General features: G+C 40.0%; 1 protein-coding gene across 1 annotated transcript in view; it reads right to left on the bottom strand.

Annotated features, from left to right (window-relative positions):
- LOC145347967 (solute carrier family 53 member 1-like) overlaps positions 1-14,087 on the bottom strand; it is a 328,249-nt gene that overhangs the window by 165,849 nt on the left and 148,313 nt on the right. The window contains exon 3 of the mRNA XM_080195993.1: positions 2,386-2,487. Within this exon, the coding sequence (XP_080052119.1) occupies positions 2,386-2,487 (102 nt within the window). The remainder of the gene's footprint in view (positions 1-2,385; positions 2,488-14,087) is intronic.

Raw genomic sequence — 14,087 nt, 5'->3', positions numbered from 1 at the left:
GCGTAGGGCCCAAATTTCAAAATTTGCAGATGACACAAATATTGGAACAATTGTGAAATGGAAATTTGTGTGATGAGGTACATTTTGGTATGAAGAATGAGGGAAGATTCACAGTGCAATTCTATTGGGGATGCAGGAACAGAGATACCTGTGAAATCTGAGGGTGTATGTGAACAAATCTCTGAAGGTGGCAGAGCAGTTTGAGAAAATGGTTAAGAAGAAAATGGAATCCTGCATTAAATGAAGAGGGGTATATAGTACAAAAGCAGCAAACATTTATAAAATTCTGGGCACTGCATTTAAGAATGGATATGAAGGATTTAGACAGGGTGCAATAAAAATTTACAAGAATGGTTTCAGGAATAAGTAGCATCCATTATGCGGATAAGTTGCAGAAAATGTGATTGCCCTACTTAGAAAGAGAAGGTTCAGAGGAGATTTGATAGAGATTTTCAAAACCAAAGGTTCTAAACAAGAATAGATTTGGAGAAGCTGTTCTCATTGTTGGCGACATTAAGAACCAGAAGAATTCAAGTGATTTGCAAAAGAACCAATGATGACATGAGGAGCAATTTATTTATTCAATGAATGGCTATGCACTCACTGTGGTCGAGGAAGATTCAATCATGGCTTTCAAACCATGAATTGGAGAAGTACCTGAGAAAAAAGAAATCGTGGGGCAACAGACAAAAGGCATGGTCATGGGAGTGACTGGGTTTCTCTTACAGACAGGTAGCATGGACACAACAGGTTGAATGGCCTCCTTCTCTGATGTAACCATTCTATAATAAATGCTAAAATAGATATATTTGCTGCAATGTCTTTTTTAGTACGTTATGATCATGTTCGGGGGAAATAGATAATAAAGGTTGAGGTTTTAATATACATTGTGAGGTTTAAGAACGAACAAGAACAGGAAAGGATTACAGATTTCTTTGCTGCAAAAGTCAGCATCGAGCACATTCTAGCAGCATTTGTCATTTGTAAGACTTAAAAGACACTATATGTATTGTCAGATCAAAGTTTAAACATTGTTTGTGTAGGTGTGAAAGGATGGTATAAAGACGCGCAGTTTTCTGTAAACGCCAAAGTTTGGATCAGCTAATTGCTGAGCCAACTCTCTTTGCATATGTATGAAGAAACAATCATAACCTGCTAGAGAACAAAGTATTAGGTCACAGTGAGAATAAAGCATCCATTTTCATCTTCACACACGATGAGTAAAATTTAAACTTTGAAAAAGTGTGAAATCATGTTTAATTCCCAGTTTTAACACAGTTTGAATCAAGGTAGGCTGAAAAAATTGGGGGATGCAGGAACATAGATATCAGAGAGATTTGGAGGTGTATATGAACAAATCTCTGAAGGTAACAGAACAGGTTGTGAAAATGCTTAAAAAGAAAATGGAATCCTGCATTAAATAAAGAGGGGTACATAATACAAAAGCAGGAAATTTATGGCAAACTTTTGCAAAACTTTGGGCACTGCATTTAAGGAAGGCTATGATGATTATATGAGTAGACAGCTTGTTCCAATTAAATAGGTTAGGGAAAACCAAGAGGTCACATTTTTAAGTTGTGCAAGACTAGGTGCAGATTAGGTGGCCTTTTTCCCTGTGGGACTGCTGTCAGTTTGAGGGGAGGGTGCTGACATGCAGAATTTTTCTCCTAACATGCATCCCACACAGGTGGAGATTACCTTATTCAAAAGGTAAGTAACTGCAAGGAATTATCAGGGGCAGGGTGATCTCTGAGATAGTTTTGAACATGATGTGGAGATGCCGGCGTTGGACTGGGGTAAACACAGTAAGGAGTCTCACAACACCAGGTTGAAGTCCAACAGGTTTATTTGGTAGCAAAAGCCCATAGCTTTGAGAACGCTGGTCCTTCGTCAAAAAGAGCAGCGCTCCGAAAACTAGTGGCGTTTGCTACCAAATAAACCTGTTGGACTTTAACCTGGTGTTTAACCTGGCTTCTTACTAGTTTTGAACACCCAACAGAAGGAATTTCCCAGATTTTCCTCCAGAATTTGTCTGGAATTTTATCACATTTGCTTGCCTCGCCAAGGAGAGCATACTGTTTCAGGTGGGGTGGAAATTTTATATTAATTTGATAAACAAGTTATCACAACTGTGTGGGACAAACAGGACAAATGGAGGATCTTCTCTTATTTTCTTCATTGTCTATACATCCATAACCCTAGATTCACAACAATCCTTCCACGTAACTCACATCAGGGTGGATATGGAGGGAAACAGCAGATTTTTGTGTTACAAAAGCAACAATATTTAATTACATGTATATTTGTTCCTAATTTTTACAAACAAGTGTAAAATCTTGAACAAAAAGTACTCTACTTTGACTGTCCTTCTTTATCAAGCATTACCTGAATAGAATGTGTTAATTTTGGCAAGTTCCTTTTCGCAACACTGGAAGAATTTCTCTTCGAACTTGGCAAAGTATCGCTTTACTGTATCTTCATCTGTGACTGTGAAAGAAAAAAGTTTTATTTTAGTTAAAGTTTATCTGTGCATATTTCACATTCTGGTCTATTGTTTCGCTCAGGTTGAGTTGCAGCTGTAGGTGAACTGAGATATCTTATGTTTATTGGAGTTGACTCTTGGCTCCCAAGTATGACTTGGGGATGTAAAATAATAATTCTTCGTGTCTCAAGTCAGATATCAGTATTTCACATGCATTTCTTCAATTTCTCTAAAGGTAAGCTAAATGAATACCTGGAGAGAGCAGACTGGAGCCAAATCATCAAACTGCTTTATTTCTCATCAGATGAGCAACAACATTTATGTTGACATCTAAGTTACTCACCTGAACCACATTCTAATCACTCCAAGTGAAGGCATTCCCCCTTATCCCCTATTTGCATTCATTAGTAACTATACGATAATAGACAATGAACCAAAGATCAGCCTTCGAGCAGAGTACATATGACCTGTTCCTGTATTTAAAACCCTGCGTTTGGGACTTTCCCCAAACTGGAAACGTAAGAACACAAGAACTAGGAGTAGGAGTAGGCCATCTGGCCGCTCAAGCCTGCTCTGCCATTCAATAAGATCATGGTTGATCTTTTTGTGGATTCAGCTCCACTTACTCGCCCACTCACCCTTAATTCCTTTACTGTTCAAAAATTTATCTATCCTTGCCTTAAAAACATTCAATGAGGTAGCCTCAACTGCTTCATTGGGCAGGGAATTCCACAGATTCACAACTTTTGTGTTAAGAAGTTCCTCCTCAACTCTGTCCTAAACCTGCTTGTCCGTAATTTAGGCTATGCCCCCTGGTTCTAGTTTCACCTGCCAATGGAAACAACTTCCCTGCTTCTATCTTATCGACTTCCTTCATAATCTTATATGCTTCTATAAGATCTCCCCTCATTCTTCTGAATTCCAATGAGTATAGCCCCAGTCTACACAGTCTCTCCTCATAAGCCAACCCTCTCAACTCTGGAATCAACCTAGTGAATCTCCTCTGCACCCCCTCCAGTGCCAGTATAACCCTTCTCAAGTAAGGAGACCAAAACTGTACACAGTACTTCAAGTGTGGCCTCACCAGCACCTGATACAGCTACAACATAATCTTGCTGTTTTTAAACTCCATCCCTCTAGCAATGAAGGACAAAATTCCATTTGCCTTCTTAATTACCGGCTGCATCAGCAAACCAACTCCTGGAGATTCTTGCACAAGGACACCCAGGTCCCTCTGCACAGCAGCATGCTACAATTTTTTACCATTTAAATAATAGTCCATTTTGCTGTTATTCCTACCAAAATGGATGACCTCACATTTACCAACACTGTAATCCATCTGCCAGACCTTTGTCCACTCACTTCGACTATCTATATCCCTTTTCAGACTTTCAGCGTCCTCTGCACATTTTGCTATGCCACCCATCTTAGTGTCATCTGCAAATTTTGACACAATACACTTAGTCCCCAGCTCCAAATCATCTATGTAAATTGTAAACAATTACAGTCCCAACACTGATCTTTGAGGCACACCACCACTCACTGATCGCCAACCAGAAAAACACCCATTTACCCCCAACTCTTTGCTTTCTGTTAGTTAACCGATCCTCTATCCATGCTAATACATTACTCATAATACTTTAACCGTAGCAGTCTTTGGTGTGGCATCTTGTCAAATGCCTTCTGGAAATCCAGATGCATCACATTCACAGGTTTCCCATTGTCCACTGCACATGTAATATTCTCAAAGAATTCCACCAGATTAGTCAAACATGATCTTCTCTTCATGAACCCATGCTGCGTCTTGCCAATGGGACAATTTATATCCTGATGTCTCGCTGTTTCTTCCTTGATGATAGTTTCAAGCATTTTCCCTACTACAGAAGTTAAGCTAACCAGGCTATAGCTACCTGCCTTTTGTCTACCTCCTTTTTTAAACAGTGGCACCACATTTGCTGTTTTCCAATCTGCCGGAACAACCCCAGAATCCAGCGAATTTTGGTAAATTACCACTCGTGCATTTGCTATTTCTCCCATCATCTCTTTTAGTACCCTGGGATGCATTCCATTAGGACCAAGAAACTTGTCTACCTTTAGCCCCATTAACTTGCCCAACACTGCCTCTTTCGTGATAATGATAGTTTCTAGGTTCTCACCTGCCACAGCCTTCCTGTCATCAATTTTCGGCATGTTATTTGTGTCTTCTATTGTGAAGACCGACAAAATACTTGTTCGATGCCTCAGCCATTTTCTCATTTCCCAGTTATGCCACCTCCTTCCTCATCCTCTAAAGGACCAATGTTTACTTAGGCACTCTTTTTCATTTTATATATTAGTAGAAACTTTTGCTACCTGTTTTTAATATTCTGAACTAGTTTACGCTCATAATCCATCTTACTTTTCTTTATAGCATTTTTTGTGGCTTTCTGCTGATCTTTAAAGATTTCCCAGTCCTCTAGATTCCCAATAATCTGTGCCACTTCGTATGCATTTTCTTTCAAATTGATACTCTCCTTTATTTCCTTAGCTATCCATGGCTGATTATCTCTTTTTCTACAGTCCTTCCTCATTACTGTTATATACTTTTACTGAGCACTGTGAAAGATCGCTTTGAAAGTCCTCCACTGTTCCTCAATTGTCCCACCATAAAGTTTTTGCTTCCAGTCTACCATAGCCAACTCCTCCCTCATCCCTTTGTAGTCTCCTTTGTTTAAGCAGAGGACACTGGTATTGGATTTTACCTTCTCACGCTCCATCTGTATTTTAAATTCATCCATACTGTGATCGCTTCTTCTGAGAGGATCCCTAACTGTAAGATCATTAATTATTCCCGTCTTATTACACAGGATCAGATCTAGGATAGTTTGCTCCCTTGTCGGTTCCATTACATACTGTTCAAAGAAGCTATTGCGGATACATTCTATGAACTCATCCTCAAGGCTGCCTTGACCGACCTGGTTTGACCAATTGATATGTAGATTAAAATCCCCAATGATAATTGCTGTACTATTTTTACATGCATCAGTTATTTCTTTGTTTATTTCTCGCCCCACCATGATGTCATTATTTGGTGGCCTAATTTCCACCCAAATGGATTCAACGTTTTTTTTCCACAGAACCTATATCATCTCTCACTACCGCCCTGATGTTATCTTTAAATATCAGAGCTACATCACCTTCCTTACTTTCTGTTTCCCTTACAAAGTGTTCCTCCGAACAGTTTGATACCCCTGGATATTCAACTCCCAATTGTGACCATCCTGCAACCACGTTGCTGTAATGGCCACCAAATCATACTCGTTCGCAATGATTTGTGCTGTCAAGTCACTTACCAACATGCACTGCACACCTCCCATTACCAATCAATTCATAAGTTTAAAGACAGATAAGCCTCCTATTTTCTAAAGAAAATGCCCCAACATGAAAAAACTTTCCCTTCTTTTCACTCACCCTCACTGCTTTTACGGTCCTTTTCATATTATATGAAGTACTCTAATATGTGGCCTGAACTGTGTGCTTTACAAGTTTAATACTTTTGAATTCTATACCCACAGAAATCATTCACAGGACTTTGTTACTATTTTAATTGCTTTGTTAACTTACAGTGCTGCTTCTAATGATTTGTTCAGTGGTAAGCCTTTGCTGTTCTACCCCAGTCACTCTCATATTTTCTGTGGAGTTAGTTTGCTTATACTCTTCATAGTGCAATACCTCACATTTACCCATGTTGACGTTCATTTGTTACTTAACTATCCAGTCTGTAAGCTTTGAGCCTGAGAGGCTGAGACACATGCAGTCACCAGTCTAGAAGAGACAGGCATTGCCTGTCCCTCAATCACTTAATTGTGGGTTTCTTAAACAGGAAGGGAACATAAATGATTGGTCAATTTGAAAGTGTTAAGCCATGTTATACTCCTCCCCTCATTTGAAGTAGTATTAAATGAAGTTGGATAACACCCTTTAGGATGCCCAAGAGATATCAACTACAGGTCAGCATACAGTGTATATGCTTATGACAGTGTTCCTTTTCAAAGAGTTGTTACCATCATAAATTTTACCAGATCCATACAGTGTGTGCATTCACATTTCGCCAATCACACATCCATGCCAACCATGCTAGCCAACTGCTAGTTCGAAATGAAACTTAACAACATTAGCAAGAGTAATGTAAACAGGAAACAATGGATATCATCCATTGAATTCATCTAGCCAATAAGATAACCCAATGTGAGCATGCTAGCTTTCCATTCCTTAAGAAGATTTGCTTTCAAATTTCTGAAATGCCTGTTTGTGTTGACTCATTGGATGTGCAGTGAATAGAGTTACCCAACACAATATCTCTATTATAGATTTTGCCGCCTAATTTTTATTCCACATTCTAAGTCAGATTTAACCAATGATGTTTGTCGCAACCTGTCGTTATAATCCAATGGGAGGCAACCTCACTTGGCTAATGAGTAGGCTCACCTTCATCTCAGTGGGCTGCAGACTGAAATCAGTTATATTCACTAACTCTTACCCTTGAACAAGATCAAATATATTTAATTCACGTTGAATATTTCACAACAACTTATACAAAATGCTTAATCATTCATATATTAATAGAATTATGCTCTGACCCAAACTTTGAATTCCCCTCTGGCCACAGGGGAGGTCCCAGTGGACTGGAGAACAGCTAATGTGGTTCCACTATTTAAGAAGAGTTGTAGAAATAAGCCAGGGAACTACAGACAAGTGAGTCTCACATCAGTGGTGGGGAAACTATTGGAGAAAATTCTGAAGGAGAGAATCTATCTCCACTTGCAGAGGCAAGATTCACAAGCATAGTCAGCGTGGCTTTACCAGAGGGAGGTCACGCCTAACAACTTTGACTAAAGTCTTTGAGGAGATGACCAGGTGTGTAGATGAGGGTATTGCAATCGATGTAGTTTATATGGATTTCAGCAAAGCTTTTGATAAGGTCCCACATGGGAGACTTATAATGAAGGCAAATGCACATGAGATACAGGCTAACTTGATAAGGTGGATTCACAATTGGCTTAGTTGTGGGAGACAGAGGATGATAACAGAAAGCTACTTTAGCGACTGAAAGCCAATGTTCAATGGCAAACCACAGTGACCCATGCTGGGTCCCCTGTTATTTGTCGCTTATATGAACACATAAACTATGTGGGGGAAGGATGAGTATGTTTGCGGATTATACAAAAATTGGCTAATTGATTACGAGCAAGGTTGAGTGTCTTAGGCTACAGGAAGATATAAATGGGATGGTCAAATGGGCAGATAAGTGGCAGGTAGAATTTAACCCTGAAAAGTGAGAGGTATTACACCTTGAAAGGAGTAATTGAAAAGGGAGTAGCATGACACTACAAAGTTCTGAGGAACAAAGTTGTCCATAGATCTCTGAAAGTGGAAGGGCATGTTAGTGGGTTGGTGACAAGAGAATATGGGACACTTGCCTTTATCAAGCAAGAAACTGAAATCAGTAATCTAATTTAAACAAAATCCAGCACTACAGGCGATCAGTAATTTAGCACTGTCACAATTGTACAGCAAAGAACTTACTTTAACAAACTTGTCAACTACATGAAGGAGAACTCTGGACTGACTATTCAGGCAATTAGGCTTTTTGCCAAGTGGTGATCCAAAAAATAAACTGCATGCTAGCTGAAAAATACTTTCCTTAAATTTTTAATTTACAGAAATCTGCCTAGCCAAACTATCACTTTTTTTTAATCATGCATTCACATGCTCTCAAATTCAGATGAAATTGAAATGAAATTTGAATTTGATTCAAATGAAATACAGTCTCTTATTCTTCCAATCTCCAAAGCTAGACACTGTTCTTTAAAAAAGTACCATGCATAGAAATTCAAAATATACAAAAGCATTACTGCACAAGGCCACCTTTACAGCTAGAGACTGCAGAGGAATGACATTTACTTCAACAAATCTGTCAAGCTACAGGAACACAATGAACCAAAATGAATGCAAAATCATTTACCCTCTTCTGGAAGAGATTTATTAACACTCACAATATTAAGTAACTGCAATATACACATATGCTTAAAAATCAATTACAATCCTAGCACACACTTGTATTGTCTTATGGTTAATTGAACAGAATGTTGATTTCCTAACTGGGAGAAATAGATTTACAAGCCACAGGAATACAACGGCCAGAATTCTCCAACCTCACCCGTGGCTGGGATTCTCCAGTCCCACTGCAGTAAATGGAGTTTTGGCTGAGCGCCAAATTCTCTGTTCTTGCTGGCAGTGGTGGTGGGGGAATGAGATCGGAGAATCCCAGCCATCATTATCAAACAAAATCTGGGTCACTGTGTTCATCAAAGAAAAGTAATCATGCAAATCCATCAGCAACTTATGGTGAGGAACAGATATATCTCATGAATTGCAAATCACTGCAGAAAGTTAAGGCTTTCACTATTATTTACTCTAATGTAACATTAATCCCTCAAATCAACAGCACAAAAACAGATTATCTGGTCATTATCACATTGCTGATCATGGGATTTTCCTCAGCACATATTGTTTCCTACAATACAACAGTGATCGCACTTCAAAAAGTACTTCATTGGCTGTAAAGCGTTTGAGATATTAGTGGTCGTATAAAGTGCTACAAAAATGCAAGCCTTTCAAATAAAGTTTATGATCCTACAATCATACTCAACCCTTTTAGCCTAGAAAGGGAACAACTGCAACTCTGCAGTCTCACTGCCACAGTAATGATTAGAGAATTTTGAAATAGAATCATAGAAACCTACAGTGCAGAAAGAGGCCCTTCAGTCCATCGAGTCTGCACCGAACACAATCCCATCCAGGCCCTACCCCCATATCCCTACATATTATACCCACTAATCCCTCTAACCTACGCATCCCTGGACACTAAGGTGCAATTTCTTAGCATGGCCAATCAACCTAACCTGCACATCTTTGGACTGTGGGAGGAAACCGGAGTACCCGGAGGAAACCCAAGCAGACACGAGGAGAATGTGCAAACTCCACACAGACAGTGACCCGAGCTGGCAATCGAACCCAGGACCCTGGAGATGTGAAGCAACAGTGCTAACCATTTACTGCAGTGCTACCGTACTGCCTATGTGAACGCCTTTTTTTTAAAGCAACTTGTTCCTTTTTCCTCTCATTCTCATCTTTCTCTTTCTGTACTCGTGACGCTGATTCACTTATTTCTTTCTCTGTAATTCCCATTTCTTCCCAATGTACAAATACAAATTTACAGGGAGGCAGTGGCAAAGTGGCACTGTCACTAGACTAGTAACCCAGAAACCCAGGGTAATGCTTTGGGGACCTCAGTTCGAATCCCACCACAGCAGATGATGAAATTTGAATTCAACAAAAATCTGGAAATAAAATTCTAATGATCACCATAAAACCATTGTTGACTGTTGTTAAAAACCCATCTGGTTCCTTTAGGGATGGAAATCTGTCGTCCTTACCTGATCTGGCCGACATGTGACTCCAGATCCACAGCAATGTGGTTGTCTTTTAAATGCCCTCAGGAATGAGCAATAATGCTGGCCCAGCCAGCAAACCCACATCCCATGATCGAATATATATTTTTTTTTAAATTTCCTTGGTCCCTTAGTTCATCAGGGTTTCAGCTGCCCCATTGTCTCATTGCACCATTATCAGCTTGCACTTCTAGCAACTTGCAGAGTAAAACTTTTCAGTGGAGGGAGTGAATGAAGAAATTCAGCTCACTGAACACGCTATCATGATGCCACAACTCCAACCAAATCTAGATAATATAGTACAATAAATCAGAACTGTCCAAGCACCTGTGTTACTGACTCAACAAAACTGACAATTCTTAAGCTATCCCAAACAATTACTGAAAAAGGCATCCATTAAATTATGGTTTTAACAAAGCTGTCCAGTCTGTGCTGAGTTAGTGGATCTCAATGGGAAAGCAGTGGGATGACAGACTGCAGCTGGACTTAATATCCTAAATCCTGCCACGGCTCCCACTTGTGATGGTTTTCCGTGGGCCATGCTGGAAAGTGCGTATGCATGGGGGCAGGTGCTTGAGACAGAGCCTGAAGTTCAGACTCCTTCCAAAATCTGAAAACCTACCAACACTAGCTAAATCCATATTTTAAAGAGGTACAAATAAATAGAAAATTCTTAATCTCATACAAAGTTATGGTTATCCATTCAAACAGGCCAGCAGTGCATTACAATGATCAGTAGTGCATTGTAACTAAGATTGAAGATAATGCTTTATTTGACCTGCTGTGAAATGTCTTTCTTTCCATCTGGGATTGGGAAGGGGGTAGAATTTAATTAGATTGTTTGCTAGGATTTTTCCCTGGGGATGTGTGTTCTCATCTCAATTCACTTCAACCCTTCAGCAGTTGCTCAGCCCCTGTAAAGTACGAGAGAAACTGGCGAGAGTTTTATTACAAGAAGGATTCCAAATGTGAGTGATGTAATTACGACTAATAAATTTAAAACTGATTAGGAAAAATCCCTAATATTCTTGTGGGTAAAGATACTGTTTGGCATGGCACTAAATCATGCAGATCATAAAATGTCTGGTTTAATTTCCAGTTTGGGCTGGTCAGTTATTGCTGCACCCTGGACTGCAAGGTCCGAGAGCTAAAACGTAGAAAAATCAGGTCTGTTTTGTACTCCCTCCAGAACCTTGAGCAAGTAATCCAGGCTATCAAACCAGAGCATTATTGAATGAGCGCAGCACTGAGAGACTCTGTTTGGAAAATATATTCTCAGACTGGCACCAAATCAAATAAATGATTATTAACTCCATTTGCTATGTTTTCCCATGATTGTTTGCAACCTTTTCATTCCCTGACAAAAGTGACTACGCTTCAGTAAACAATAGTTGTACAGCATGAAGTTGTTATTTAAATCAGAGGGAGCCTGGAAGCTTGGCGAGAAATCAAGAAATCCTTAGCCACCAAGTATCATTCTCCAGCCTGTGCCCATTGATGCCACTATTATCAAGTAGGTGGAAAAACAGAACTCAGTGACAATCAGAACTCCTTTCATAACATTTGTAAAGATCATACCTAATGTAAAAATTACTTTTTAAAGTCAGGTTTACATTGCTCAACAGGCTTCTGCAGTACATGGGCAATGGAAATTTAAATGTTAGCATGTTCCTTGAGACAGTCATGTGAAAAGTCTCAAGATCCTTGTGAAACAGAAACCTTTCTATTTATATTACAGAGCAGCTTCCAGAGCAAAAATGATAGATTCTCCCTTTTATTTCCAAACACAAACCTCTCCCAGTTCCAGGCTAAGTAGCGACAATCAATTTGGTTTTGTGATGGACAGTCTGATTTTGAAGGTGGCTGCCAGTATTTTTGAACTTACAAAATGGGACAGAAAAACAACTTGTCTAATATGCTGCTTTTAAAAAGGTTAAAAATATTCCAAGGTGATTTCTAGATGTGCAAAGAGATTAAAAAAAATCAAAACTTCTGGATCAAAACAGGAAATGTTAGGGAGGAGAAACTGGCAAAGGTATATCAAGGAAGGAAATTTCAGAGCTTATGGTCTAGGCAGCTGAAGGCACATGCACCAATGGTGGGGTGAAGACGATGGGTGATGCACAGTATGTCAGAATTGGAGGGATGCAGCCTTCTCAATTAATCAAAGGACTGAAAATTTTCAGGTTGTGGTGGACTAGAAACCAACGAAGGTCAGCAAACACAGGAAATGACGCCCGAGCATGAATTGTTGCTGGATAGGAAACATTTTCTAAATCTAGGCTGATGTTCGAGTGCAGTACTGAGGGTGTGATATACTGTCAGAGGTGCTTTAAGAGACAAGACGATAAACTAAAGCCCCATCTCCCTTTTCAGATGGATGCAAAACACCCCACAGCACTATTTCAAATTGCAGGGCAGTTCTACCCAGTGCCCCGGCCAATCCTTGTCACTAAACCAAAATTAAAACAGATTATCTGCTCTCTACCTTAATTGCTGTTTATGGGAACTTGCTGTGCACAAACAGCTACTTGTTTCTCTCTACATCATAATAGTGACTAACACAAAAAGGTTGAATAAGAAGTAGAACAGATATCATCAGACCTCATGTTTTTGGTTTTTATTGTCCAAAAGGAAACATATAAATAAGTCAGGAAAGTTGCACAAAGAAATATCCTTGGAGGATTCCAAAGGTGACAAGGTGGAGGCAGAAGAAGCCAGAGAAATACCCAGTTTTTAGTAACTTAGTTTCAAAACAGTCAACCCTGCTTGTGGTGGTCTGTTTTGTGTTGTACTTGCTCAATGAAGACAAATCAGTTTTTTGCATACATCTTTGGTAAAAAAACAGCTCACCCACCTTTCAACTAGTCAAACAGTGTAGAATCTGTGAAATGGATTCAAACAAGTCAGCAATCAAGAACTAAACCACTTGATCAATCTCTTTTGGTCCAGAAGTTTCGATTTTTTTTTACCTCTTTGCACATCTAGAAATCACCTTGGAATACTTTTAAACTTTTTAAAAGCACCATATTAGACAAGCTGTTTTTCTATCCCGTTTTGGAAGATCAAAAATACTGGCAGCCTCCTTCAAAATCAGACTGTCCATCACAAAACCAAATTGATTGTCACTACTTAGCCTGGAACTGGGAGAGGTTTGTGTTTGTGTATGAAAGACTAATTCATTAAGCAAACTAGTAGGTAGAAAGCACGACTGCTTTCACCGTCCGTGGCAATGATTATCCACAGACAGGTGTTAAAGTGAACTCTGTGAATCTCAGTCTTCTTGCAGAGTAATGCTCCCCACTTACTTCACTGTGCTGCTGCCCCGTTTAGAAATATGGTTGGAGGTACTGCACTAAATTAATTCCAATATATGGCTGTATAGTAACACAGCCATTTGCGCGAGAGACTGTAAGAGTTTTTACAAGTAAAGAAGGAGAATAGTTGAAGCAAACATCTATCCCTTACAGACAATCATGTGGAATGAGTAAATGGCAGAGAAACTCAATTAATATTTTGAGTGGAATTTTCTAAGAAAAATTTTAAGTGCCGAATGAGTGAGAAAATGGGAGGTTTTCTTGCCCATTTTTCCAGCCAGGTGAATGGTGGTAATTTGCAGCATTCTGTGCAATATAGTGGCCCTTAATGTGATTCCTGCCATAGGGGAACGGAGCTTATTCACACTGGGAGCCAGCTACAGACTGCGAGACATGGCGTCCCAATCTCCCAGTATGCACGATTGATGGCCTCCTGCTAACTGCCACCCCCTCAGTCCCAGATCGCCGGCCCCACCTCCTGATTGCTGCCCCAATGACCACCCTCCACTCCTAATGCAGAGATCCCACTTTGCTCTCCTCCTATGGATCTCCACCACCCCTACTCCGACCTCCTCCCACTGCCTCCCCATCTGACTCTGACCTACCAGACCCCGCCCACCCCTCAGGTCCTACTATTTGGCACTACCTGGTGTCCGGTGGTCAGTGCCAGGATGCCAAGCTGCACAAGCAACTGGGCGGTCTTCAATGGCCTCTGGTCCTACTGATGAGGCTATCATATCCCCGTTGGCGGGAACCATCTGTGAACCTCGCCAGTAAGGACATCCACTGGCGAGG

The sequence above is a fragment of the Carcharhinus amblyrhynchos genome, chromosome 9 (genome assembly GCF_965287045.1).
Source record: "Carcharhinus amblyrhynchos chromosome 9, sCarAmb.v2.hapA, whole genome shotgun sequence".
Lineage (NCBI taxonomy): Eukaryota > Metazoa > Chordata > Chondrichthyes > Carcharhiniformes > Carcharhinidae > Carcharhinus > Carcharhinus amblyrhynchos.
Note: the sequence above shows the minus strand (reverse complement) of the source record. Positions and strands in the feature narration are given on the sequence as shown.